Source organism: Aythya marila (genome assembly GCF_965140915.1).
Source record: "Aythya marila genome assembly, chromosome: 20".
Classification (NCBI taxonomy): Eukaryota; Metazoa; Chordata; class Aves; order Anseriformes; family Anatidae; genus Aythya; species Aythya marila.
The window spans coordinates 10,688,849-10,715,427 of NC_139061.1; the positions used below are offsets into that span (position 1 = coordinate 10,688,849).

At 48.1% G+C, this 26,579-nt stretch overlaps 1 protein-coding gene across 2 annotated transcripts; it reads right to left on the bottom strand.

The window, feature by feature from the left end:
• On the bottom strand, positions 1-26,183 carry AKAP1 (A-kinase anchoring protein 1). Of its 2 annotated transcripts, none has more exons than XM_082776562.1 (11): positions 26,060-26,183; positions 11,027-12,713; positions 8,917-9,050; positions 7,735-7,861; positions 7,038-7,165; positions 5,645-5,822; positions 4,823-4,973; positions 4,153-4,220; positions 2,621-2,694; positions 1,752-1,817; positions 1-1,624 (listed from the first exon to the last, which is right to left on the bottom strand). In XM_082776562.1, the coding sequence occupies exons 2-11, from the start codon at positions 12,687-12,689 to the stop codon at positions 1,562-1,564; spliced, it is 2,652 nt and encodes an 883-aa protein (XP_082632688.1). In that variant the 5' UTR covers positions 12,690-12,713; positions 26,060-26,183; the 3' UTR covers positions 1-1,561. The 2 variants fall into 2 exon arrangements, with proteins under 2 accessions (XP_082632688.1, XP_082632689.1); XM_082776563.1 differs by lacking the exon at positions 26,060-26,183 and adding an exon at positions 18,960-19,466.
• Between the last annotated feature and the right edge of the window lie 396 nt (positions 26,184-26,579).

Sequence of the window (26,579 nt, forward strand, 5' to 3'; positions counted from 1 at the left end):
TTGATTAAGACAGCTTAAAATTCGAGCTTTAATTGAAATGGAAAATAAACATTCCAAAAGGATATATGTTTTATAGATTTAACTGAGTTACCAAATTTAGTTTTCATTGGACATTATTGCAAACATGAACATTAAATCATAAGCGCCAAATAGAGAACTCAAAAAAAGGATATAATCATACCATATCAGAAGGGATCGGACCAAATGCTTTTGTAGGCAGCTATCCAAACATATGATGTACTGATGCGTTAGCTCACAGGATGTAAAGGCATCCTTGAATCCACCTGAAAAAGGTTGAGGCCTGACTACATCATTTTCCTGGCAAGTATCTTCTCCGCCAGCCATAAATCCCAGCTCAATACATATCTAAAATGATATACATTAGAGGGCATATGTTTAAGAGTATTAAGTCAGCTTAAATTACTTGAGCAAAATTTTAAGTTTGGGATAGAAATCTAAAAAGGAGCAAAAATTGAGAAAACACCACTGCAATATTAATGCCAAATTGTTACTTTTTTTTTAAAAAGAGATCTGTACAGTAACATAGCAAAGAATGCAGTGATCACAATTCAAACCAGACAGCAATTTAAGGGAATGCTAATCCTGTATACAGCAGAGCAGAAACACTCCCCCATTTGGATGCTCCATATATGTTGGCTACCCTAATGCACTCCAAACCAATTCTACCTACATAGGACATTTTGGTGTGAAAAAAAAAAGTTTCTGTAAAGTTCCCTTTGTTTCCAGTGTTTTTCTTGTACAAAATATTACAATGTTTTTATATATATTTACAGACTTGCACAGCTAGAAAAATACAAATTACAATTGGGCTTGGCAATCAGTTCTTTTCTTTAAATACATATTTCAAGAGCAAAATCATAGTGGTAGCATATCCTGCACTTCAAGCATCTGCACAGAGAAGCCTTCTTCGTTAAGCATATCAAGCATAAAAAACATGACTGCAGTGAGACATGTGCCACAGTAAGCGCAACAAATGCGATTCATCAACCTCCTGGCATCAAGAAGATACAAGATGAATGCAGTTTGTGTACATCAGTGGCATGATATAGAAAATCCATTACTGAATATTAATTTCCTTAATAACATTCATTAATTTCACAGGCAGAGCCTGTTAAAAGAAGGACAATCAATGTAACTTTTTGGAAAAGCAGACATCAGCTTCATGGGGTATTATACATCTTCAACAAGAATGCAATCACAGTTAATATTTCAGGGGCATTTGCTAACTTCAAGCAAGCCCCAGGGTTCTACAAGTTTTTTTCCATTCAATTTTTGAATAGAGGCCAGGGAGGATTTTTTGCTTTAAAGCTACAGTATCTCTCATTATGGCTTTTAATACCCTGCCTTTTACTGAGATGAGGTATGTGTTTCTAGTGAAATGGTAACAGTTGAGCAAAACAAGTTTCAATGGACCACAAAACTCTGTATGCAGGTGTAAACAGATCTTCCTGTAAGAGGTTGCCAAACCGAATTGTAACAGTGCAAAACAGGATTTTTTTTTCCCTGTTAGGAAAAGGTTGTCGAGGCATCTAGGACATTGCTAGTAGTTGTCAACCCACTGAGCAAATCCTCTTTCCACCAGAGTTCTGTTTATCGACACCACCTGAAGGCAGAGGAAAAAAAGAAGAAAGGTGAACAAACCACTAGCAAGAAGCACCAAGTTCCTTATCAAGGATTGAGTCTGCACAACCATAAACTTGAACTATACTGAAAAAAGTGCGCCAACATACCTCATCTCCCATCATACTCCACAACTGTATTAGTGGCAGACCTGTTGCATTGTCATAATTTGTGACCTGGAAACAGAAAAACGTTAGCGTGCAGCAATTCTGGTTTCCTCCATGATAGATGCAAGGCTAGCATCAGTGATAGTACTGAAACTCAGGCGCAGGTGTAAGAAATGTAGCTGTTGCCAACAGGCAGATGAGACACTCTGCTGGCAAGTTTGTTGCCCCATTTCTTCAATTCTGTAGCCTTGCTAGAATTAGTGATACATTTGAGAATTGCATTAAACCAAAGGAAGTTAAGGGATTGTCACAAATACTACCAGCTTCCCACTTGTCCCAGTTAGCTTACCGGGATATCTACAGCCACTATTAGAAACACTTCAGAAAAGGTAAGGCCCTCTTTATTAAGATCTGGAAATGCACATGAAAGCCTGTGGGACACTACCAGAAACCTTAGCTTCTGGCCTCTGGCTGGCCAGAGGGAGATCTTGTACATCAGCGTTAGGAAGGCATTCAAGGTTGTCAGAGCAGTGCAGGCCCAGGTGAATACTTGATCTGCCAGGCACTTTGGGCTCTGTAAGCCCATTCGGGCACCCATGCTCCTGGTCTACATCAGCTGACAAAAGGGAATATTCACCCCTCTCCTTGTGCATCCCTTTGAGCAACACAGTCCCGAGCAGTGGTGATGCTTCACAATGAAGTTCTCAGTCTGTTCTCACAGCTGAGACTTCCCAACAAGAACCTCGCTCAGCAGCCAGGCTTACAGGCTCTGCACTTTGTTTCTGATTAACACACACAGCGTGCTAGGGGCAGAAAGAATGACAGCAGCAGTAAAATTATCAACAAGGCTTTTCTGGACAGCTCTCATGTACCTGCGCCAGTAGTGCTGCCCCTCTGGTCATCTCACTAACAGCGGCATCAGCTTCTGATGAAAAGTGATCCTCGTCTTTGGAAAGAAAAGAACAGGAGAAAACAAATTAGATATTCACAGCCTTTAAAGGCCAGAAGGCACTATTAAACTAATCTCGTCTGACCTTCCACATAAGTTAGGCCAGAGAATCCTCACCTACAGTTGCTATAGGCACTTGCTGAAACCAGTCTATTAAGCTGGAGAACACAAGTATTATGCCTGCTGTGTTGCTGAGGGGACAGGATGAAGTGCTTTTTAAAGCCACTAGCCAAGTTAATGTGAATATAAGTGACTGATGAATTAGGAAGCTTTAAAAAATAAAAGTATTCTTCTTCTGCAGTGCCTTTGAGCTGCCATTAATATTTTGAAGCTTAATAAACTAAGGTCAGGGACCTCAGGACTCCTCAGGACTTTCCTGACCTTGCACTGAGTGCAATACTATATGCAGAAAACTCAAATATTTGTCCCACAGGCTGGCTGGCACCTGACCAATGCCAAATGCATGCTCTGCAAGCACTGGAAGCCCAAATCTCACAACCTGCACAGCTGATGGTGGTGCTGCTGCTAACACCACACACACAATGCAGCAGGAAGCTCATGTCCCAGACAATGAAGTTACAATCCACACTGTGAAGATGAGACAGGACATAAGTGCTTTTATTTCAGACGAAAGCTGCTTATTTCCTATTAAATGGTTGAAAAATAAAAGTTTCACCTTTGTGGTCCCTGCCCTGAGATAATCTCCAGCAACAAGTGAAGTCCCTACATCTCTGCAAATACTGAAGGAGGTAGATGGCCTCAGGCAATGTGTAAACCACTCACCTCATCTCTGCTAGCAGCAGCTTAAACCTTGCTATCTATCTACAGTCTTGGCAGGGCCTGTACTAAAGTCCTGCCAGCCAGAAGCTCCAGTAATAAAACCCAGCCTGACCCCTAGCTTACCCCTTCTGCACCCTAGGAAGGCCATTTTTTAGATACCAATACAGCAAGAAACTAGGAACCAGGAAACAGAAACCAACCAAAAATATAGAAAACATTTCTAGGCAGTGACTGACATTCCAGTGCTCAGAGGGCAGTCTTTTGAACACAGAATGTACACATCAGGCATTTCAGCAGGAAAATGTCAGGTATTTGTCTAGCAAATTAGAAATCAAGTTTGCATTTACAGTTACTCTACAGCAGAAGGCAGAGTAGTTACAGATGCTTAGTTACACCCTGCCAGACCTGCAAGCTTGCTGTTTAAGAGAGTAATTCATTCTCTTCTTCATGCAGAGAAAAGCCTGGATATTTATGAACTTCCCCTTGAGTCAGACAGCTTGTGCCATACTAGCTGATTCAGAAGAAAAATATTTCTTCCAATCCTTGCTTGTCACCTAAAGGCTGCACTTGCAATAGAAGAGAGAAAGTTTAGACCAAAGCACTGCTTGCATGTAGCAGGTATTCATTTAAGCCTGCAGGAGGAGTGCCAACAGTAGCTCTCAAGAGCTCCATTACCTGGAAGTGGCACCACGTTGTCTAGTAAAACTTCTGCTCCTTGGAAAGGTAGTGTTACAAAATCAGACCTTAAAAGAGAAAGAAATTAAGAACATACCTTTAAATTACTTCTGTATTCTTTAAGGTGACATTGATTAATTAATTACACTAACAGGAATTCAGTTTAAAATTGATGACAGTCCAAAACAGACTGTTCTTCCACAAATCTAAACAGCAAGAAATTGTCCGATTACCACGTCAAATTGGATTGGGCTCCAACCAAAGATCACCTTCATAATGCAGGCTGTGCTTCTTACCCCCCAAGCCCCTGTGGGTTCTTCATAGGGCAATCGAGTATTTAACGGGCTGGTATACAGCTCTGACAGCCAGTGAGGGTGAGGCATACAGAACTTCAGTTTTATTCCTAACTCAATCACGCCCTTGGGACCCCTGAAAGCATCCTTTTGCATCCATATGCTGAAGGGGCAGAAGTTGCATGACTTTTTTTCAAGGGGAGAAGAGAAATTGCAGGAGCACAGTAAGCTCTTAAGAAATCCACGCCCTCTGCTGGGACAAGTCATTCTAACACTTCCCATTTCAGCAGTGAAAAACCCTATTCAAACAACACGGATGCCTCTGATGGAGTTTCAAGCCAGATATTGCCTCAGCCTACAGAAAAGGAGCTAGAGACCTGATTTGTCTGAGTGTGTCAATCTTCACTCTATCATATCCTCCATAGTCCACGTATCTGATCTCCACTTCGCTGCTCTCTTTGATGTAGCCAACAACTTGAGCCCGCCACCATGCCCCATCCAGGCCTGGAGCTGCGCAGATAATACCAACTGCAAAGCACAAGAGCACGGAGAGGCTCAGCATTAGAAGACTTCCAGAAATCAGCACTTCACACATTAGCAGTACTGCAGTTATCTACTGAGAATCAACAGCACTTCTTCCACTGCTTTTATCTTCTTTCAGCACCACCCACACCCCCATCAGATAAGGCCTACAGGTGAGACAGAGGTGGGTTTTAGTCTTAAGTCTCTGCCAACATGACGCTGTTCTATGCAGGTATACACCTCTGTTCCAGCCTTTGATCACCAGCAGTGAGGTCTGTCTCCAACAGGAAAGCGAGTGCTAATAACCCCTTCCATGTGATGCAGCTTCTGCTTTACACTGCGTCCCAACAGCTGCACGATAGATTCAGAAGCAGTTCTACATTGTTAGCAAAAACATACCAGACACTAAGTTAATTAGAAAGAAACTGAGATGGATTTGATCTCATACTGAATTTCAACATGCAACTAAGTGGCCTGGGACACACTCCAGAGATGAGTGGCATAAGAAAGTAAAGCAACATCTGTACCCTGACAACAGCTTGAGAAGCCATGAAATGACAAGTGAAATATTCTCATCTACTGAGAGACTTCCCAAACCTAACCCAGGAGCATTGGCCTTTTGTATGACTTCAGAGGAAGCCTCAACTAAACAACTTGTGAGCAGCCAAGTTACTTGCCTTCTACAGGTGTTGGCAGGGTTGGAATTCCAGGTTGAGAATAGCAGACATACATCTGCTGGTCCAGGCTACGCAGGACATGGAAAGTGGGGTGCGTATGTTGCTGTAGAAACATGTGTCCTGCATTGACTTGGTTAGCCACAACCACTTCTACAGTGACTCCATCTGGGAGCATCAACTGCCACAGGGAGGAGAAAAATACTCATTAGTGTTTATTACAACACAAGCTTCAGTCACATTAGACACTCAGAGCAACTCCTTGTTCCGCCACCAACTCCTGAGGCTAACAGACACCAGTGGGAAAGCACTAATATGATGATAATTCACTTTCAAAGGCTGCTTTGGATCAGGACCAGGAAGTACTCAGTGTGCTCAGTACTATGCTGTAGTACAGGAAGTCAGATTTAGGGAAGGGCCCATCTTGTATACAAGAAGACTATCAGCACAGAGCAGCTGTAGGACTTATTTACCCAAGAGATCAGTGAGCAGAATTAGCAATGATGCAGGTCAAGTCACATTGCACTATCAACACAGTACAACTGCCTTACCCACAGAGCTTTTAACACCAAATAATCTCTGTGGGGGCTGTCCAAGATTCATCAGAGGTCTCATTTTAAAATTAATATCCCCTGCCTGACATAGAGACACTGTCTTGGACAACTACATAGAACACAGAGCATTATTGTGCATAAAAAAATATCTAAAGTGCCTTTAATGTCACTAAACTCAGTTCTCCTAAACAAAGCCCATCTTTACATCCATGGAGACAGTTATGTGCAGTTACTATATACATTTTAAATGTCCAATGCAAGCAAAAGAGTTTCTAAGCATCTGTACAGCACAAGAAGCATGAGAACTCCTCTGGAACACTAATGTGAAAGCCTTCTCTAAGTGCAACTAGATACCATTAGAAAGTAAAACATTTTGAGAAGACTAGCTTCAAGATTTAGGGCAGTGTCAGTAATGACAACAGAGCAGTGTGACATTTTGATCTCTCAGCAAGTGGCCCCTAAGCAGAAGGGGCAGGCAACCCAATCAGCTCTAACCTGAAGTGGTATTTCCTCAGGCAAACCTCTAGTCTGGAGGACAAAGCCTACTAGGCCAGATGCACAATTACATGACATTAACCCCAGCCTGGTAGAACATTCTGCTACATCTCCCAGTTCTATTTCCATTCTATGTGTAGCAGAACAACAGGCAGCTAATCTCATCTGTAGCAGTTACGCAAGCTGGACAACAGGTAACCACACAGATTCAAAGGTGTTTTGAGGGAGCCTCTGAACCAGCATGTTGTTACTGGTAAAGGGCCACGTGGCCATGGCATGCTATGGTGGCAGTGACCAACAGCAGTCTTCCACCCTGACACCAGGGCAGGCAGCAAGCTGAGGCTTACCCAGGAAGTCATAGGGAGGGAATGAAGCGTCAGCGATGGTGGAGGTGGAGCATAGATGTTGGTGAGACTTAGCTCTTTGAACTTCTTGCCAATAAGGCTCAGTGCTTTTTCTACATCATGCTGGGAACCTGGAAAACAAAAATCCAGTAGAAGATCTGTTACAGAAATATACTGGGGACACACGTCCTATGAGAAGCTAGAGAACACTACAGGAAACCTTCTGGGCTACACCAACAATTTAAAAAGTTTTAATAAACTGGCCATGTAATCTGATGACTGGATCAACACGAGCAATGCAGGCTTTCAGGCCCCAGCTTCAACAGCTTTAGCCTCCAGGGTGACCTATTTCACAGTACTGGCAGATTTTTTCAGCTGCATTTAGTCTATCATTCTTCACAATCAGATTCCATTGCTGATACACACCCCATAGCTCCTCCCTTAAAAGCCAGAAGTCATCCCACAAAAGATCTTATTTTTGTTATGAACTACAGCTGCTGAGGATGCTACACTGCACTCTCACCTCTAGAACAGAGGGTTCACGTGCTAGGCTCAGCATATACCTCTACTGTAACAGCGTTGTCTGTGAGCAGAAAAGTTTTATAAAGCACCAGACTCAGACTGTACAACTGTTCTGAAATCCTTGCCCATCTAATTACAACCAACAAGCTAGGTATCAGACTGAACAGAGAAATCTCACCTTCAATGTGACAGATTTGGAAGTCATGGGAATAAGGTAGTGTTGAGATATAAATTTTGGCACCAGATGTTTGCTTCAAGAAGCTCACATACCTCCCTTGTTTGCCAATCAAGCGGCCAACTAAATGCTTCATGGAAGAGAAAAGAAAAACTGTCAGGAAGAGAAATACAAATCAAATAACAACGCTCTCCATGCCTTATTTCACCCACATTCCCAGTTCCTGCAGAGCCAGGCAGGATGAACACAAGGTAACACCATCCCAGTGCAGACTTCAATTGGTCTGTGATAAGTCAAGGCAGATACAGATCAGTAAGTGCAGCTCATTTTAACAGATTTATCTTTATATCTTGCAGAAGAACATAAAACCCAAACAGAACAAAATCAGGCCCAGTAAATGCTACTGTCTTCCTACAGTAATGAAGTCACATCCTCTCCCAGTCTGGACTTCTCTTTTAAAGGTTAAAGGAAGGAAAACATGCTATATTCATCTTTCATTCGAAATATATACTATTCTGCAGCAATTTTAAAGCAAGCTAATTAGCCTGGTTTACTCCCTTTCTAATCTATCATGTCTATTAGGCTACATAGCCCTGGGGCAGCTGTGCAGGGTGCACTCAAGGCAGCAGCACATTTATCCTACCAGGAGATGCAGTTTCGCTTTACTGATCATCAGCATCCAGATCTGCTGAGGAGCAGAACTGCAAGAGCAATGACACGTCTGGCAGCCACGAGCAGTTTTGCATAAAGTTGGAAAGAAGGGATGAACACAGCCCTAAGAACACATCCTCTCTCTTTATAATGACCCAAAAGAAGTCTCATTATGAAGATGGAGATGCAAGCAGCTCCATAGAATAGCTCAGATCAGCATTCAGCTTGTGAGAAGGAGTTTAGACAGGCAGTTGAAACATCCCTCCTACGTAGCAGGGAAAAAAAAATCTCTCTAAATGGGGAGTAATGAGTTTAACGCCCGGTGTTACCCTGGGCATAGCCCTTACATGCCTCTTCTTTACAGCAGTGCATAGCCTCTTCACTCCTGTTGAGTTGTAACAGGAGCTAAACGTTTAAATCCTTGTTTATTTGTTGATCTCCTTGGGATTGCACTGAGCCACTACCAGACTGCAAGAACCAGAAGATCACTATGTAGGACAGGGCGAGAAGCACGATGGGCTGGTGCCTGGTTACCTTTGGAACCTCGATTTCCCAGATAGTGAGGTCAGACTTGCTGGATTCTCCTCCTGGCTTAGAGTTCTGGCGAGTTGCTGTCTTCCCCAGGGCACAGCCACTGTCCACAGAATCCATGCTATTTACATCCGAACCTACAAAACACAGGCACCTATCAGCACTCAGATAACCCACACAATTAACCCAGCCACCATACACAAGGCCATGAAAATATATCATTTAATACAAAGGTTAGGTTGAGCTTTTCCCATGGATTCATGCACGACGTTCCTGTACCAAGCTGCAGTATTTCAGTAAGAGTCAAGCCCTATCACGCAGTTTACTAGGAGTTTCCTTTTGTTCCCAGAGGAAAACCTGAACACCTCTGGGAGTGCAACAGAAGGAAATTCAATTCCAGCAGGAGCCTTTCAAACAGTGACACCTTAGACAGCAGAGAGACAAGACACTAAAAGTCAGTGTTACCAACTGAACGAGAGCTCTAACATCAGCACAGAGCTGCTGCTCTAGAAGGATATTTTGCATTTTCTGCATGGCTTAGACAGGGCTCATCACAGAAGTTCAGCACACCAGGAGGGGGGCACAGAATATTCATCTGCTCACCATGCTGACATCCCATTCCTGCCCAAACAGGGGCTGCACGTGGAATTAAGAGTGTCAGCTGTGCTCATATTTTGCCTCTTGCCCAAACTTCTCATATGCTTGAGGAAACAAGGAACCTGAATTGATCTATGGTTTGTTCCCAAACCATCAGTCAATATCAAGGTGGTTTCCACTTGGGAAGGAGAAGAACTAAAACAGCTTCCTCCTGCTCAGCATATCACAAGACTGGTCCTTCCTCCAGATGGACAGGCAGGAACACGAAGATCATCTCCTCCTTGTAGGCATTCAGACCATCCAACGTAAGACCAAAAAGAAAAAAAATCCAATAGCTGCTTTACATTTGCTACATCTTAGCTAGCAATACAGCACAGATGCCTAGAAAGTCAAAGGCAAACAGTGCAGCTGTTTGCCACAGCCCTTCTAGACAAGGAGGAGGATTTGAGTCTCAGAGCTGGGTGTGAAGGTCAGCTGTAGGACCTCTTATCCAACACAGACACATCAGCAACTTTACCTGTGATATCCCCTCTCCCTAGCCTTCAGCTGTCTCAGCACAGACCTTTTAGCCCCCGTCATCACCAGGCTGCACAGCACATTCCCATCGCACCAGCATTCACAGCAAGACAAAACTATTTTCTTCCTATAGTTACTCTCACTAGTCACAACACTTTGTGGGTTTAATCCTTAATTTCTGGCAAACTCAGTCCATGTCTTACAACAAGCAGGATCCCCACTACTTTGCAGCAATTACAAAGGCATCCTGTCATGAAGGGCTGTTGGCACCACAGGGTCCTATAAAGGATTTTAACATCCATCCCCAAGGTCACATGGGTCAACATTTGCTCAGACAGCTTTGTATTCTGCCAGGCACACATCATCCAGGATCTAGAAGGCAAAAACAATAGAGACAGATGGAGGAACTCTTTGAGCATCGCTGCCTGTTGAGATTACTTGGCGTGCACCTACCCTTCCAAGGGAGAACAGGCTCCAGGGTAATTGGTCTGCAATCAACTGATTTTATCATGATTTATTAGAGTACTTCTTGGGTTCATGCAGCAGCACCCCAGAAGGCCCCACACAAGAAGAGATTAGATCCCAATGCTTATTAGAAGCTGCCTGATCCAAAGCAGAAATTTGCATTAGCACGTCTCAAACCTGTAAGGTGTTCACCAGCCTGACCTATGCCCAGACACGCTCCAGTTCACTGGGCTGCTCAAGCACACGCTTCACTTTCAGCAATAAGTTTGTGCTGAATGGGGACCAGCCCGTTCACCCTGTTGCAGAATATGCTGAACATCACCGAGCTAACACCAGGTACTACAGAGATGGGAATTCTGACAGCAGATGCTCAGAGTAGTTATACCCACCTGAACAGGGGGCTTAAATATTCATCTGCTGGGAAAAAGTTAAACATGAAGAGGATTTATCTGAACATGGTAGTGAAGCAAGGGGGATTCAGCACATCAAGTGCTTGTTCACCACGCTTTTGTATGAGGTTTTTCAAATCTCTTACCTCCCGAGTGATCTCCATCAATCTCTGCTGTCCAGTTACTGTCCTGACGCGGGTCTGGCCCGTCTTCCTTCAGCATCCCGTTACTGTATGGCACTTTGCTGTCTTCAGGGAGCTTCGGGGTAGGAGGCTTTTCACTTGGTACCGAGCTCTGCTCAACAGAAGTGTCTTGGGCTGCAGATGTGCTCAGTAAGTCCGAATGCTGGCCTGATGTGACAGACAGTGTTGTGTTCTGCAGCGGGTCCTCTGCACTTGTCGCACCGTCAGATGCACACATGCTGCACCCAGAGTCCTCCATAACCAAGTGTGACTTTCCCAGTGACCCTCCATGGCTTGCCACAGGAGTCCGATCGACTCCTTGTGACTCACCATGCACACAGTTCTTTACCTGACACTCTTTCGTGTCTCCCTGAACAGGGCTGGATAAACAGCTGTGTGTTAAACAGCTGGAACACGTCACACGCTGATCACATTCCTCCACCTGCGTGGATGTCAGCACCGCAGCACTCTTAGCAGCAGCGTTCTCACCTCCTCCCACAGCTTCTGCTGCAAGCACCTGATCAGAAGGAACAGTGCTTGCCCTCTCCAGAGGCCTCTCGACTCGGCTGGCTGCAGCCTGGCAGATCCGACTGGACACATCACTTACAGAACCAGACAGCACTTCCTCAGTTGCTGCCAAAATGACCTTAGAAATGATCTGTATTGCTACTTGCTCAATTTTCTCAACTTCTTCCTTGTCCAGACTCACTCCTCCGATCCTCTCTCTTTCTAATTCATCTCCTTTGGGCTGCGTGTCCTCCTGACACACAGGTACAGTACTGCCACTCAACTCAGACATCTTTTCTTCCCTGGACTGCTCCGAACAGGCAGACTCTGAACTATCCAGTAACATCCTAATCGCGGAGTCCTGGTGACCTGATACAACTTCAGCTTCATTATTGAGAAAGGCTTGTGGGGTATTGGCTTCCTCCTCCAATCCCAAGTGAGGGGCTGTCACACGGCCAGCATCCGATAGCACAATTTCTGGCATCTGGCTTTCCTTAGGGGGCTTAAATGAAGAATCATCTGACTGCTCTGCATTGCTGATCTCCTCCGTGGTTCCCAAAGACTCCTGCGTCAGTGTCACGGATGCCGATGGCTGCTGATCTTGGTTTGAACTAGAGCCTGAATCCTGTTCAGGGCTGACTGCAGCACTGCTGTGACACTTGGAGCTCTTTGAGACCAGAGGAAGAGAAACACAAGCAGGGACACTGCTTTCATCTTGAGATCCTAGTATTTCTAGTTTTTCACTGTCGTCCTTGACGGTGCTGGGCTGAGTTGTCGTTATTGCTGGGGCTGGAAGGTCCCGTGAGAAGTCTAACCCCTCGTGAGACTGATGCAGAAGAGAGGGTGTCATCGACCCTGCCGGCAGCAGGGAGGTCGAGGTCTCGTTCTCTGGGCGTTCCTCTTCTGAGGAGAGAGGCAGTCTTTGAGCAACACGTGCTTCTGTTTTGGGTGATGAATCATTCTCTGGCAGTTCTTTCTGCTGCTCTTCTGCAATGGCTACCACTTGTCTGTTATGATTGCTCGGATGCTTTTTTCTATAGGAATAGATCCACCAGCAGCCAAGAAGTGCCAGCACTCCAGGTATGGCGTATGGGAACAAAGTGCGAAAGCGCAAAGCCATTTTACAAAGCCTCAGCAATTAGACCTAGAAAGGGAAACAGAAAACTGGTATTAAAATAGTCACATGAAAGGTAACAGGAAGGCTAAAGTTTCATAAACGCCGTGAGCTATTTCTGTTAGCGTGGACAGGCTTGTTTTCCAGCCACTCTTCAAATTCGCGTCTCTGCTCTATCAGCAGGCTGTGGAACAATGGAACAAGACCTTTCCCTAGCAGTAGGGATATCAGGACATTTCTCACCGGTACGTTTATCTTGGCAAGCAGCTTCACCTTGCCTCACCTTTGCAGGTCAGTACTACACACAAGGACAGCATCCAGCACTGCACACTTCTCCAGCAGCAGGCTGCGCTCACAGCACAGCTGCACCACAAACATCCAAAAACTAAGCGCTGATACACCGCAGGTCTCCCCGGTTCTCTGCCTGAAAGGCACATCATTCTCAAGAGTTCATAGATGGACACCACACACTCATCTCTTAAATACAGCAACTAGGTCAAGCTGAACTGCTCTGCAACCTTCTTATCTACAGTGTTGCAAGAGGGTGGTGCGTGGGCACAGGACTCAAGCCTGCAGTTCAGTAGGTACAGCACAGCAGTGTGCAGCTACTCCACTTTTTTTTTTTTTTTTTACACACACAGTGAAGGCATTTCCAAACAGAGTGCCTGCAGCTTCATGAAGCGAGTGTCTCCCAATAACCAGAAGTCCCTCTAAAAGACCTCGTACTTTCCAATGGAAAACCAACACCACTATCAGAAAAAATTCCTGCTTCCCCACCTAGCCATTACCACCACAGGATGGGTGTACATTGAAGACCAAGGGACGTTAAGTCCAGTCAGAACTCGCATGCCCCTCCATGCCATACAGTAATCAATGGATTTGCAAGCTAAGCAGATGGGCAGTAAGATCAGTGTCAACGCGCCCATCTGCCTGCCGCTTGGTTTCTGGTAAAAGAACATAGCTATATAAAGGGAGCGCCGCAGCAGTAAATCAAGTCACAGTGCTAAGAAAGGCAAGTTACCTCCCCTGGAAAAACGAACCCCCAAGCCAAGGGGTGTCACAAGACCAGCTGGATATGACCACATTGGACAACACGGACAAGAGAGAGTTACTCTGCCCTGTTGCGGAAAGATGCCAGTGGATACCAGCAACAGGAGGCTCTGCAGGACCAGCTCCTGTGCACAGATGCCCAGGACATGTATGAAAGCTGATCTCAACGGTTTAGTGACAGATGAGGGACAAGATTTACAAGCTTTTATGCGGCTACATGGACTGATATAACATGGGAAGGCCTGCAGTTTAAGATAGCTACAAAGACAGCAGCACGCCAAGGACTGGAGGAACATCCTTGTGCTTGCAGACATCGCTACCCAGGCCCTGAGAAGCACATAAAATGCCTGGCTAGTTAAGGTGTGTTCTGAAACAGCCACAAAAAAAAACATCTAACAGCAGCTTTTAGAGTCAGAAATACAAGCGCAGTCAGTCACTGAGCCAGGAGGTAAGTGAAAGAGCTGGGCACTTGTAGGGCTGTCGGACAGCCGCGGCAGTAGGTGCATGAGCCAAAAGCCAGGAACTCCAGAGGGGAGAAGAACTCACACATTAGAATTCAAACCAGGCCAGGAAGAAACATCCATCTGAGAAACCAGTTTCAGGTTACTTACACAGAGCAGCTTACATTGGAGCACACCTGAGGCCGTGTCTTCAGCTTGCCAGGCCGTTCTGCATCGGGTGCACTGGTGTTTCAAAATGCCAACACCACCCCCATGAGGCAAGAGGCCCCCAGGCCTTCTGTGACTTGTAAGTCAGCAGGTGGGAGCTGCAGTGAAAGGTGCTGGTAGAAGGCAGCGGCGCCTGCCCCAGCAAACCTCTGCCATCCACATTAAAAGGATCCCAATACCTCTTTTGTGAAGCTTTGTGAAGAGCCCCAAATGACAGAGGACCGAGGTTCAGTTTTTCCAGGAGAGAAGCACGACTTGCAGTCTGCTTAGTGAAGTGTTATTTCAGTTACTTCAATTTCACAACGCATTAGAGGAAAATCAAGCAAAGCAACTCCAAGTGCCTTTAACACCACGGGAACTGTGGCTGGGTTTAAGCTGCCAACAGCTTGCAAAAGCACACAGCTCCTGGTGCAGCGCATTACGGGGGGCAGCAGGATGACCTTGAAGCTTGCTTATACTACCGAAGTGACAGCCGTCATACCATCACTAATGGACAGGCAAAAAGAGATAATTTAGTCAGGACTACTCCAGCAAAGGACATCACTCACGATGTGCAGGTTTCATGCCAATTTCAGACAAGTACTGATAGATGAATAATCTCCTGCCTTTGAATGACTGAACTCCCAGCAACAAGGACCTCTTAATATTCAGCAGGTGATGCTGTGCTCCCAAACACAACTTGGGAGCCTCAGCCTGCTGCACATGCTTTGCAAAGATGCTGGGAATTTCGGGAGCACCTATCCACACAGGGAGTGCCAGTGAAGGAACGCACCCTGACTGCTTCAGCGATGGCTCCTTCTAATCACGTTTCGAGCACAAAGCCAGGGAATGGTGTGAGACCGGGGTTGCACTTTCCGAGCACGCAGCCCTCCGGGCCCCGACGCACCACATCCTCCTCCAGCGCTGCTCGCCGCCAGGGAGTTGAGTTTATGCTACGACCAGAATCCAGGACGCGGGCACACTTCTAACATGCTGAAGAGAATCTCTTAATTGCAGTTTCAGCCTTTTCTTAAAAAGGGTTCTGTGGCTTTTTCAGGCACCAAAACAACTTAGGAGCATGCTTTCATGTCTATAAATAGACCAGAAAGCAAGATGGCACACTATGCTTTGCCTCTTCTTTGCATTAGCATGCTGCTTGGATAAAGACAGACATCATTATGAATCAATTCCACCAAATTAGTGAGTGTCTAGGTCATTCCAGTGGCTCGTGCACTGCCTGTTCTCAGCTGGGTCAGGGCATTTGCGCCCCAGGTCCCTGCCGCTCCCTGAAGACAGGCTGCTGAGAAGGGACCACGACAGGGTTTGTCAGAGATGTGAGGCCGTGTCAGCTCCCTTCACAGCCCTGCCTGCTCCAGTGCTTTCCTGCTTCTAGGCCCAGCTGGAAGTGCTCCCTGCCCAGCAGCACAAGGCACTTCAGCATTCCCAACAGGTTATGGCACGGGACCTGCAGGAGTGTGCACACTGCTTGGGCACCCTGGGCTGCTCCACTTCCAGTGCCACTGCAGATAAAGGAGGCTTTTTCTGCACTCTGAGGACCGAGGTTTGACCTCAGACCCCTGCTTTTGATAATCCTACTGCAAACTCTGCCCCTCCCAAAAGGCAAGAGAGCTCTGTGCACCTCAACTCACCAGCCAGCCAGCAGACTGTCAGCCAGCCAGGACTGGAGCTGCAGACACACTGCACCGCCCTGTAGACTCGAAGGACAGCCCACAGCAAGCTGTTTCCAAGAGTGGTAAGGATGGGAAATACACATAACAGCCTTGTAACAGTGACATTAGTCTAGGAAAAGCAGTCTCGATAGAGACACTACTTCAGCATGCAGCTCCAAAGTTTGGTCTACACTAAATTTACTAGGCTGGCAGCTGTTACTCATCTGACTTTCAAGAGGTGAAAGCTGCCTCTCTTACTGTAGAGCACTTGCAAACCCTTCCCTGCCTGGATGCTGTTGGCACTCGCATCACAGTCATGCTCCTCCATTTACAAGCCTCACCGAGCTACACGAGGCAGTGCTGACATGCCTTTCCTTAAGGAAAGCCTGCAGCTGGAACACAGCTAAACACTTACCCACGTCCCCTGAACAGCCTTGCTGCAGAGTGCTTACAGTTTACATTTTCCCTGAGCAGGAATTAAAGCAAAACACAATGTGCCTGACGATGCTTACATACAACAGACTTTTCTCCAAACAGGCCTCGACTTTTGCCAGTAAGCAGCAAAAATAAAGATTGTTTTCAGGAGATAGCGAAGTCATAGAAGTGGGAACCACCCACTGGAAAAAGAGTATTATCTAGTTCTTTTCTAAAAGCATAATATTTCTTAGACAAAAGAAGACAATCAAGTTAGTCTGTCAACTATGCTTAGTCTGTCTCCACCGGAAGAGACTTGTTATCAGAGCAAGTACTCTGACCACAGCTTCCAAATACATCTCTGCTCCGGGGCCCCAGTCTTCATGAGGAGCTCCTCATGTTCTAGCTGGGTGACAAAAACATGCCTCCCTCGAGCTCAACCTGAGCATCCAGGTCTCAAATAATCCAATGTTCGCTGCAGATTTTTCACCTCTTCCTCCAGCCACACCTTTCCACCACAGGAGCAAACAACTTTATCTGAGCTAGTTTGGATGCCAGCCTCACCTCCTCATCTCAGTTGTTAGGACTCGGCAGTGAGACAAGTAAATAATGAATATCCAAAATCATGACTAGAAAGTTTCTTGCTCAATCCCAAGTCAGAAGGTAGCTACAGACAATTTAAGAAATCCTGTAACATCTCTAGTACATCATGAATGAGTTATCAATGCTGTTCTGTGCAGGCAGTTGGAGCCTGCATTCATTGGACAGTCCTATCAACATCTTTCACATGAGATACTTCCAGCTGGCTTTATACAGTCAGGTCTGAAGATAAGCTTTTGGTTAATGGCAGCTTCTGAATGCTTCCTCAAACAGATTTGACAGTGAGGGGAAAAGTAATACAAACCTGTACAATAATTTGGATTTAGTGTTTCATTTTTTTAATTTGAACTTGGTAATTAGAAAGGGTGAAGTCTGCACACTGCTAAGACAAAAGGTTCACGTTTATCCTCTGCAGTACAATGGCACATTGTGAGCCACTGCTAGCACTCATCTGCTGTCCACTTAAGTTTGTAATTAATGCAGAATCACCCCACAAGCTGTCTCTCAGGCATACCACAAACTCAAATTAAAGCCCATCACATAAGCCCATTCCCAGCAAGCTTCCCTGATTAAACAGACAGCCCCATTATTATCCGATTCCCTATTTAGTTGCACCAACTGCACAAACAATAGTCCCACACAGCACTGTAGCACAGGAGACGGTAGCAGGATGCCCCACAGAGGGACAGGCCTGTCCCAAGCCTGGCAGACAAAACAGTTCCAAGCGTTCTTTTGAGCACTGTTATCATTTAAGATAAGACCTTCCCTCTTCTGCAATATTTAAAGCAGTGGGGATTGGTGGTTTAGCTGACTGCTCCTTGTGGAGCTCCTTTAATTTCTTGGTTTTAATTTAGCTAGTTTCAGCAAGAGCTGCATTACACTATCAGCGACCGTGCCAAATGGGAAGTCCACATCCTTCCATCAGCTAGGCCGGGATGTGAGGCGGCGGTTCCGCACGCGATGCCAGCAGACATCGCAGTGTGTTGGCCTGGCTAGGCAGCAGCCAGCACCCACAGGCAGCTCCCGAAGCAAGTGTGACAGGAAGGCTCTGCCGGCCTGGTTTTGGCAGGCTGGCTGTAATGTGGCTTTTGATGTGATGCCTAGAAGATGGCTGATTTTTAACCTGCTTGACTGAACGGTGCCAGAAAGCTTGCAGGATACAGCACCGACTTCTCTTCTGCCTCCTCTGTGAGAAAGCCCCTGAAGCCCACTGCCCAACACGTTCCGGAGTGACAGAACCCCCTCCCCATTGCTAGTCTGACAGCCAGTTCAGGCGTGCAGGGGCAACGGGATCATTTAGGCATGCAGGGAAGAACGCCTGGGGCTCTCCTGCCAGCAGCAGCGCACAAAATGGCAGCTTGTCAAGTCACATGGCCTCCAGCACTGCCAGACCGCAGGGAGCCCGGCCCGCCGGCCTTCGTGCTCCTGGGGCAGGAGCAGCCTGCGGGGGAAGCACAACAACCCCAGGGTCTGGGACCAGGGACAATCAGTGTGCAGACACCAGAGCCAACGTGAAGCACTGACGCCCTGGTGCCATTCCCCAGGACACAGGGCCCCATGCGGTCCGGCACCAAAAATAGAGCCGAACCAGCGCTGAGCTCGCACACTGTACACGCTCGGCCAGCACCACCAGCCACTTCCACTTCCTTCTGGCATCTCAGGAATCCGGCCTAAATGTCACACCTTACTTCAAGGCAGAGCCACACAGCTGCAGCCAGGACACGAGACTTCTCCAAGCAGCTAAATAATCCCCTCGGTAGGTCAGGATGGGACTGGGACAGTGAGGGGAAAGGAGGGGGCAGCCGGCTCCTCAAAGCTGCATTCTGACTTGATTTATGGAGAACTGCTGGTAAAGACAGTGAGATGAGGACAAGAATGGACACACGCTCGCCTACCTTAAGAAAAGTCTGAGGACAGTCAGCTTGTTCACATTAGGGTCCCAGAGCAGTTTTAAGCCACCTTGTTTCTCTAGCCAGGACAAGCAATCCTTCAGCATGCACATCCTTATAAGGCCAGAAATGTTCGCAGCATGAGCCTCACAGAGAAGCCAGATAACTCATCCTTACGGCCTGAGAGGGGAGCTCAGCAGGCTGCTGCTGCAGCTGATTTTCAGGGCACAAGGAGGGTTGTTCTGGGGGAAAGCTGCTGCGAGGCCCCATGGGGGAGAAACACACACAAGCTGCAGGGACCGAGCCCCGCAGGGACGTGCCCTCCCGCGCCGCTGCTCCCGGCCTCCCCCGTGTCTCCCTGGCCCGGCACCGCAGAGGTTACGCTCCAGACCCCGCCGGCAGGGCGAGCCAAGGCTGGAATTAAATACCGGCCTGACGGATCGCAGAGCGAGCAAGCAGGCAGCTAAATTGGAAATGTGGCTTCGAGAGCAAGGCCAGGACGCCTCCCTGCAAGCCCTATGGTTAGCGATACAGCACTCGGGAAATAAATACTATCTGGGTGAAAGAGAACTGGACAAGGCTGGCACAGTTCAACTACATGGGACCACGTGAGCTCTTAAAATTTTCCATGCTAAAAATAACCAGGAGCAAGTGCTCTGCCTTATAGGAGGCATATGAACAAGAGCTGACAAAAACCTAAAGAACTGGAATCCCTACCAGTAAGATTTAGGTAAAGGAAACTACCACACAGGACCAGCCACAGAAAAACTTACTTCACCTATACTTAGCATAGGTCCCATTTTCAACACTGCACTGAACTGCCACAAGACAGCCACCACCCAAACTGCAGCTTCTGTAGAAAGACACAGGTGGTGAGCCTGCGCTGCGGGGACCTCCTGCCTCTGCCAGGTCCCCGGGAACCTCCGTGGGTGGGAGGCTGCAGGTTCAAACAGGGGATTGAAGGGTGCCAGAACCAACACCGACCTCACAGCACAGGCCCGTGAAGTCACAGCGACCTGCCGCATCACCTGGCTGCCAGCCCTTGCATCATCACCCACTCGTGGTCTCTGTGGTATCAGGCAGCCGCAGGAATTTGTGGCATTTCAGATTCCTGCCTTTCCCACCACTTCCTCCTAGGACAGCCTGGTGCACCCGTCGGAACAAACATCACCCAGAGGTGAGAGCTCAGGAGACATGACTCAGTAGCAACAAACAGCCAAAGACAGGTAGGAGCCAGGCAAGCAAGATCTCAAACTGGATGGTACTTACTTAAAAAGAAATAACAGGTGACTTTCTCTTTACTTAATTAAAGTGAAGAGTTCTGCAGCAATTCCTGCCTCAAACACCAGCACTGGGAGACAAGAACAGCAAGAGATACTCCTTAAGCAATACCTTCTTTTTACAGCCTAGTTAACATTGGTTACACAGCTCATGAAGCCATCTCCTCTGTGATGGAAAACTATTAATGAAGCCACCCTACAACCTTACAGTATTAAGGAACCAGCAGTCCTATTTGCAGAGGGATAAATCATGACAAGCAAAAGCCTGAAAAAGCTGGTTGCTGTAGACCTAAACTAGAGCACTGGAACAAGAAACACCACAAACACCAGGCTGTCTTTTATCTCTAAGATAAAAATTGCTTTCAGTGTAATCAGCTTCACTGATGTTCCTACAACAGCTCACTCCCCTCCTTCACAGCTGAAGCTGCTATGCTGACAGCCCAGGCTTTATTAATATTTCATTTTACAGTGGGAGAAAAGTGCATGGAAACAGGGACTAAGAAGTACCGGACCAGCAGAGCTCCTCAGCTCAAGCAGCAATATTTCTAAGCCAAAACAGGTCTCAGAGAAGTTTGTATTTACACTCTCACAAGCAGAGGTTTACAATAAAACTATCAGTCTAGCCAAACTGTAGGGTTTTTTTTTGCAGGTGTATTGGAAATCACCAAGAAGCTCATACATATGTGAACAGCAAACACCAGCAACCCTTGCCACCTGCACTGCTGCATGGATTAATGCAAGGCCCTGAGCTGATCACACCTGCTATGCAATAAGCCACAGGTTACACTTAGTAATTAACATTAACCCTATCAGATTATCAAGCTCCTTACTTCACTTTATATCTTATTACCTTTCTGCTCCAATCGTTTCATTATTTATAGTTTCCTCAGCCAAGCTAGTGTGTCCCAGTGAATCCATCTCTTTCACAGAGAAAGGCAAGATCAATTTTTTCACTGCTTTGTCAGGAAGATGTCTCAGACACAGAAGTGAACTTCACAAACAGTGCCTGCACTGTTTTACTATTACCACCTCAATCCTGGCTATTCCTCAAAATTGGGTAAAGTCTGCCACTTTGAGTCTGCTCCAGACACAGATCCAGACCAAATGTCCTATTGCTTTGAGCTAACCAGAAAAAGTTTAGCATGTTGGCTAGAGACCACATAACCTTTCCATTATCAGCCTGCTTTAAACAGCAGAGAAAAGTCCTCGGATTCAGCCCAACCCACTCCGTGCACAGATATCCCTGACTGGGCAACGAGCAGCACTTCTTGCAGCCAAGAGGCTGAGGCTTCAGGCATTGCTTTCCATACCCCGTACCTTCAGAGACCCCCAGCCAGCTGACACACACAAGAACAGCTTCCTCCTCACCTGCCTGGAGCCCACTGGGACCTGTCTGGTGTGCAGAGATAAGCAGCAGTCAGCATGGCTGCTCTGGCTTGGCCCTGTCCTTACTGCATCTCCCACGTTACCAGGCAGGGGTTTTGTGGGGTCCTTTCCAAATGTAGTTTCTTTCCTCCCCGACACACCTACCAGTCTACATTCAACTCTTTCTGAAGCATTTTTCATAAAATGCTGAAGAGAATGAGTCGTCTGCAGGACAGGCAAAGCAGCTTTTATTATCTTCATGATCTACTGCCACATCATGAACATCTTCCATAAATCCAAGTTTTATCTTTCACTCTTTCTGCATGTTCACCCAGCTTGGAGAATAAAACAAGTTATTTTCTGGAACTTCTGAAGAATTGCATCTGATACTTTTGGATTTTGCATCTGCTTCTCTATCAGTGAAACAAATGCAGCCCTTTCTAAGGACAACACGAATGCCCACTACAGGTGCAGCTTATAAATGAAAATTCAAGCAACCAGTTAAGGTAAAATGCCTGGCATCTATACTGATTTCCAAGGAACAGGCATGCATAACACCTAGGAGCAGAAACTAAATGAGCCAAATGCTTCCAATATGCTCTGCACACAACAAAAAAAACAGACCTGAGTTTTCAAGGAGACAGAGCGGTGAGGTTTACATCACAAGGCACTGATACGGCTGTAGGAGACAGCGCGAAGAGGCAGCGCTGAGACCAAACAGGTATCTGGGGAACAGCATCCAGCCGGCTCACTAGAAAGCTTACTGCACACAGCAACGAGACCTTGACAAGCAGCTTCTCAAAACAAAAGCTGGGCTAAAACAGAAAAGCAAAAAGTGGTGTTATTTGGTTAGAAGCCTCGTGCCTAGCTTGCTGCAAGTAAACCACAGGAGTGCACAGAGAGGAAGGATTTTGAATGTTTGTGAAAAAAGCACTATATTCATCTACATCAGGAGGGAACAGCAAAGGCTTCACTCAGATATTTAGACTGAACAAGCAGGAAGATAACTTGTAGCAAGCTTGTTAATGCACACAAGAAGTTACACAACATACTTCAGACCTAATCAGAGAGAGCCAGGCTTCACTTTGATCTGTATTACAGTAGCACTTACAAGCCCTCACCCGAACTACCTAGGGGCTGTTCCCATACACAAAACGGCTTTCCCCTAAGATTGAAGGCTGCATCCTTCCCTTGGCTTTGGCAGCCCGCTTTTAAAGAACAAAGTGAAGGTAGGCCAAGTGACCTTCCTATAATCACCCAGAGCTGGAGGAAACAAGGAACAGGTACTCCTGCCAGCCAGCAGCCCGTCCTTTTTACCAGCTGAACAGGACACTACACTCCATTCAACCTGAAACATTTTAGAGAATTGGTGTTTGTGTTTCTGCCCCCCTAGACACCACAGAACTCTTCTAACCTCACATTTCAGCAGAAGGCAGAACACAAAGCCAAGCTCACAAAGGATGCTCCTGATTACAGAAGGCAGAAGGGGAGAACTGCAGAATCACATGCCTGAGTTTTATGAGGAGATTTCTCTCTCCCTCTCCAATCCTTGTTTCAGAAACTTGAAGCTTCCCATTCACTGATTTATCCCCACACAAAGCTAAAGCCCCCAATACGAGAGGCACATGCAGATCATGAGCTTTTGCTAGGAACTGCTGCTATTTATACACAGGGAGTTCAAAACCAGCTAGAGCACATGGTAAGTTTCTCATCCTCATTGCCAGGTGGCAGTAGAGGTCAAAGGCAGTTTTCCCCAGGACCTCTTCAAGGTCTACAAGCAGTGATTTGTAAAATAAAGAACGATTTTAAAATGATCTTTCATGAAGTATTCAACTCTGCTATGAGTAATGTACTGGGGCTGTAAATTCAGTCTGTTTCCACCTAGGGCACAAGATGCATCAGCAGAAATATTGAACAATCTGTGCAGTGGGCAGTAATAAAACAGCTGAAGAGATTGTCTGCAAAAGCCATGAGTGACATGAAAATATAACACCTTCTACAATTCCTGTAAGGAGCAAACTTAATGGCCTTAATTTTCAGGAAGCAAAGCACCTGCAAATGAACAGCTTCTTGCAAGCATCTCAAGGTGGCTGCCCCAAGTGAGTAACTTCACCAGCCAGCCATTTGTGCAAAGCGTTCCAGAGGAGCACTGTAGTTAGAAGTCAGGATTTTAAGGAGGCTAGTCATTAGAAACACTACACAATTAGAAGTAATTAATGGTTTTTAATGACTTCTAGATGTTACTAAGGGCATGCGGGGCTACCAACCCTAGCTTACTACAGTCCCCTTGGACACCAGAAATATCTTAAATCATTTTTTCACATCAGTTAAGCACACATGAAAGATGAGAGTCAGAGATAAGAGGGGTATGTTGCTTTAAAGCACTACGCTCTTCAGATAACTCTACTATTGCAAAAACACGCTTGCTCCCAAATACACCCCGAGTCAGCCTGCAATGTTTTCAAAATGAACACAGGAGTCTCAACACAGCAAGGCAACTGCTGCTGGCTCTGAGCAGCTTTGGCTCAGACCTCAGCACACAAACTCCCATCACAGCCCACTCCCAGGAGAATCTGCAGGAGCCAGGCACCTGCGTACCCGGGTGGGTCTGAACCACAGGTACCTCCACCTTACACTGTGGGTGGTGAGGGGAATTCCTGCTGTCTAATTTCAGGCACCAGGGAATGGCTACGGAAAAGCCAAGGCTTTCTAGGCAGCTGATGAAAGAGAGGGAGGTTTTCAATGCAAGTATCCCAAAGCCTCTCTAGAGAGCTTTAAGGAGGAATCTGGTTTCTCAAACAGGTGGCTGAACTTGGCACAACTAAGGAGAACACACCTAAATAAGCAGCACCTATCAGAACGTAAAAACATGTGTTCCTGCAGCACCATCCCATGCAGATCCTGCAATAGTAGCCATTGTTTTTATGTCTGACAGCAAACCATCCGTAGCCCTGCTATACAAGGAACTGTACAACCATGATGAGAGTCACCTGCCTGAATCCCCCAACACTGACATTTCATGAGAGCTTTCAGAAGTCCTTCAAGAGCTCAATGAAACACAGGAAACAAGGTGTCAGATGAAGTGCCAGCCGAGCAGTACCAGGACAGCCAGTGTCACAATGCAGAGATGGATTCGAGGAAGCTCCAAGCACAGCTTGAGCCATCCAGGCTTCCTACTCCCTTTACCTTACCAAAAAACTTTAGTTTTTTTTTTTTCAGAGCACCAGGTGACACATACAAGCAAACCAATGAATCAAGAGTTAAACCGTATGATCAAGATCCACGCAGTGAAGCTGCACTGTCCTTGTTCTGAAAGAGTCCAGGTACTCCGAGAGCACCCCCTGACAGGTACAGCAGTCCTGCAGCCACCTGTGCAGCATTTCACCCCTTACCCGGGAAGCTCATTAAAGAACGAGGAGGTGAAGTGACTTGGTCACCCAGGGACTCTGGCTGAGCAGCAAGCTGAGCTGCGTTGCTCTGACAGCTCTAGCACACGCTACCAGGACGAGCCCTACCTGAGCCCTACCTCCCTCGCCAGGGGCTGTGCCACTCTCCATAGCGCCATGTGCTCCTCCTCGGCTGCGCCGCGCGCACGCTGCGGGCTGTAACTCGGTAGATCATTCACAGGCACAAAACAAACAGGAGAAAACTAAAGTTACCTTCTCCCAAGCCTACTCTCCCCAGCGACGAGCCGTTTCCTTTCACCCGAGACAAAGTCCAGGGCGCCTCTGATAACACCCCGCAGGTGCTGCTGCGGCCACCCCAACCTCCGCAGGCGGCAGAGACCCCGGGAGCGCAGGAAGGCCGAATTACCTCCCCCGCTCCCATCCCCGCGACCTTCACTTGTGCTCAGCAGACCACGGGCGGCGGGGGGCGGCTTTCGGGGCCGTTCCCCACCGCCGCAGGCAGCGCTCGCCGCCGGGATGCCCCCGAGCCGCCTGCCAGCCCCACGCCGCGCTGCCCGGGGAGCGCCCAAAGCCGGGCCCGGCCCCGGGACCGCGGGGCTCGGCCCCTCCTCGCCTCGAGAGCGGGGAAACCACCCGAGCCCGGAGCGCTGCAGCCCCGGGGCCGAGCGCTGACAGCGGGGCCGCGGCACTCCCGAACCGGGCCGAGGCGCCCCGAGCCCGGCCGCCCCCCTCCTCCCCTCCCGGCCCCGGGACCCGCAGCGGCGGCGGCCCCGGGGGCACGGTGCGGGCCGAGCCCCCCCCCCCACCGCCGCCTGCCCCCACGGGAGGAGCGGGGCCGGGGCCGGGCCCCGGGCGGGCCCCGCCGTGACCTCGGCGCCGGGGCGGCGCGGCGGGGCCCGTGCGCGGCGGCGCTGACCTTGGGCGAAGCCGCTGCGGCCTGAGGGCGGCCCGGGGGGGGGGAACGGGAACGGGAACGGCACCGGCAGCGCCCCGAGCCCCCCGCCCGGCCCGGCTGACAGCGGGGCCCCGCCGCTCTCCGCCGCACGGTACTTACTTACGGACGGACGGCGCTGCCCCTCCCGGTGCCGGTCCCGCAGCCGCCCCGGTGCCGCTGCCGGTGCCCGTCCCGGCGGCCCCCGCACCCCCCGGTGCCCCACGTGCCGCCCGGCCGGGCCCCCGCGCTGGGACATGCGGCCGCGCCCCGCCCCGCCCCGCCCCGCCCCGCCCCGCGCCCCGCGCCCCGCCCCTCTCGCGAGAGCGTCGCGCAACGCCCGCCCCCGCCCCCCTCCTCCTCCTCCTCCTCCTCCTCCTCCTGCCGTGCGCATGCGCGCTGCGAGCCCCGAGCGGCGCCTCAGGGAGCGCCTGAGGGAACTGAGGGGGGAGCTCGGTGCTGGGAGTAGCGGGACAGGGGGACATTTCCTCGGCATAACTAATGGGATGGCCGGAGTTAGAGCCGCTCGGCTGTTTGTTTACGCGTGTAGCAGCGAGCGGTGCGTTAGAGAGCGGGAATGAGTGGCAGAAAACTCACAGAGGTGCTGTCAGCCCCCAAGCGCTGCTCTGTGAAGAGCTCCCGC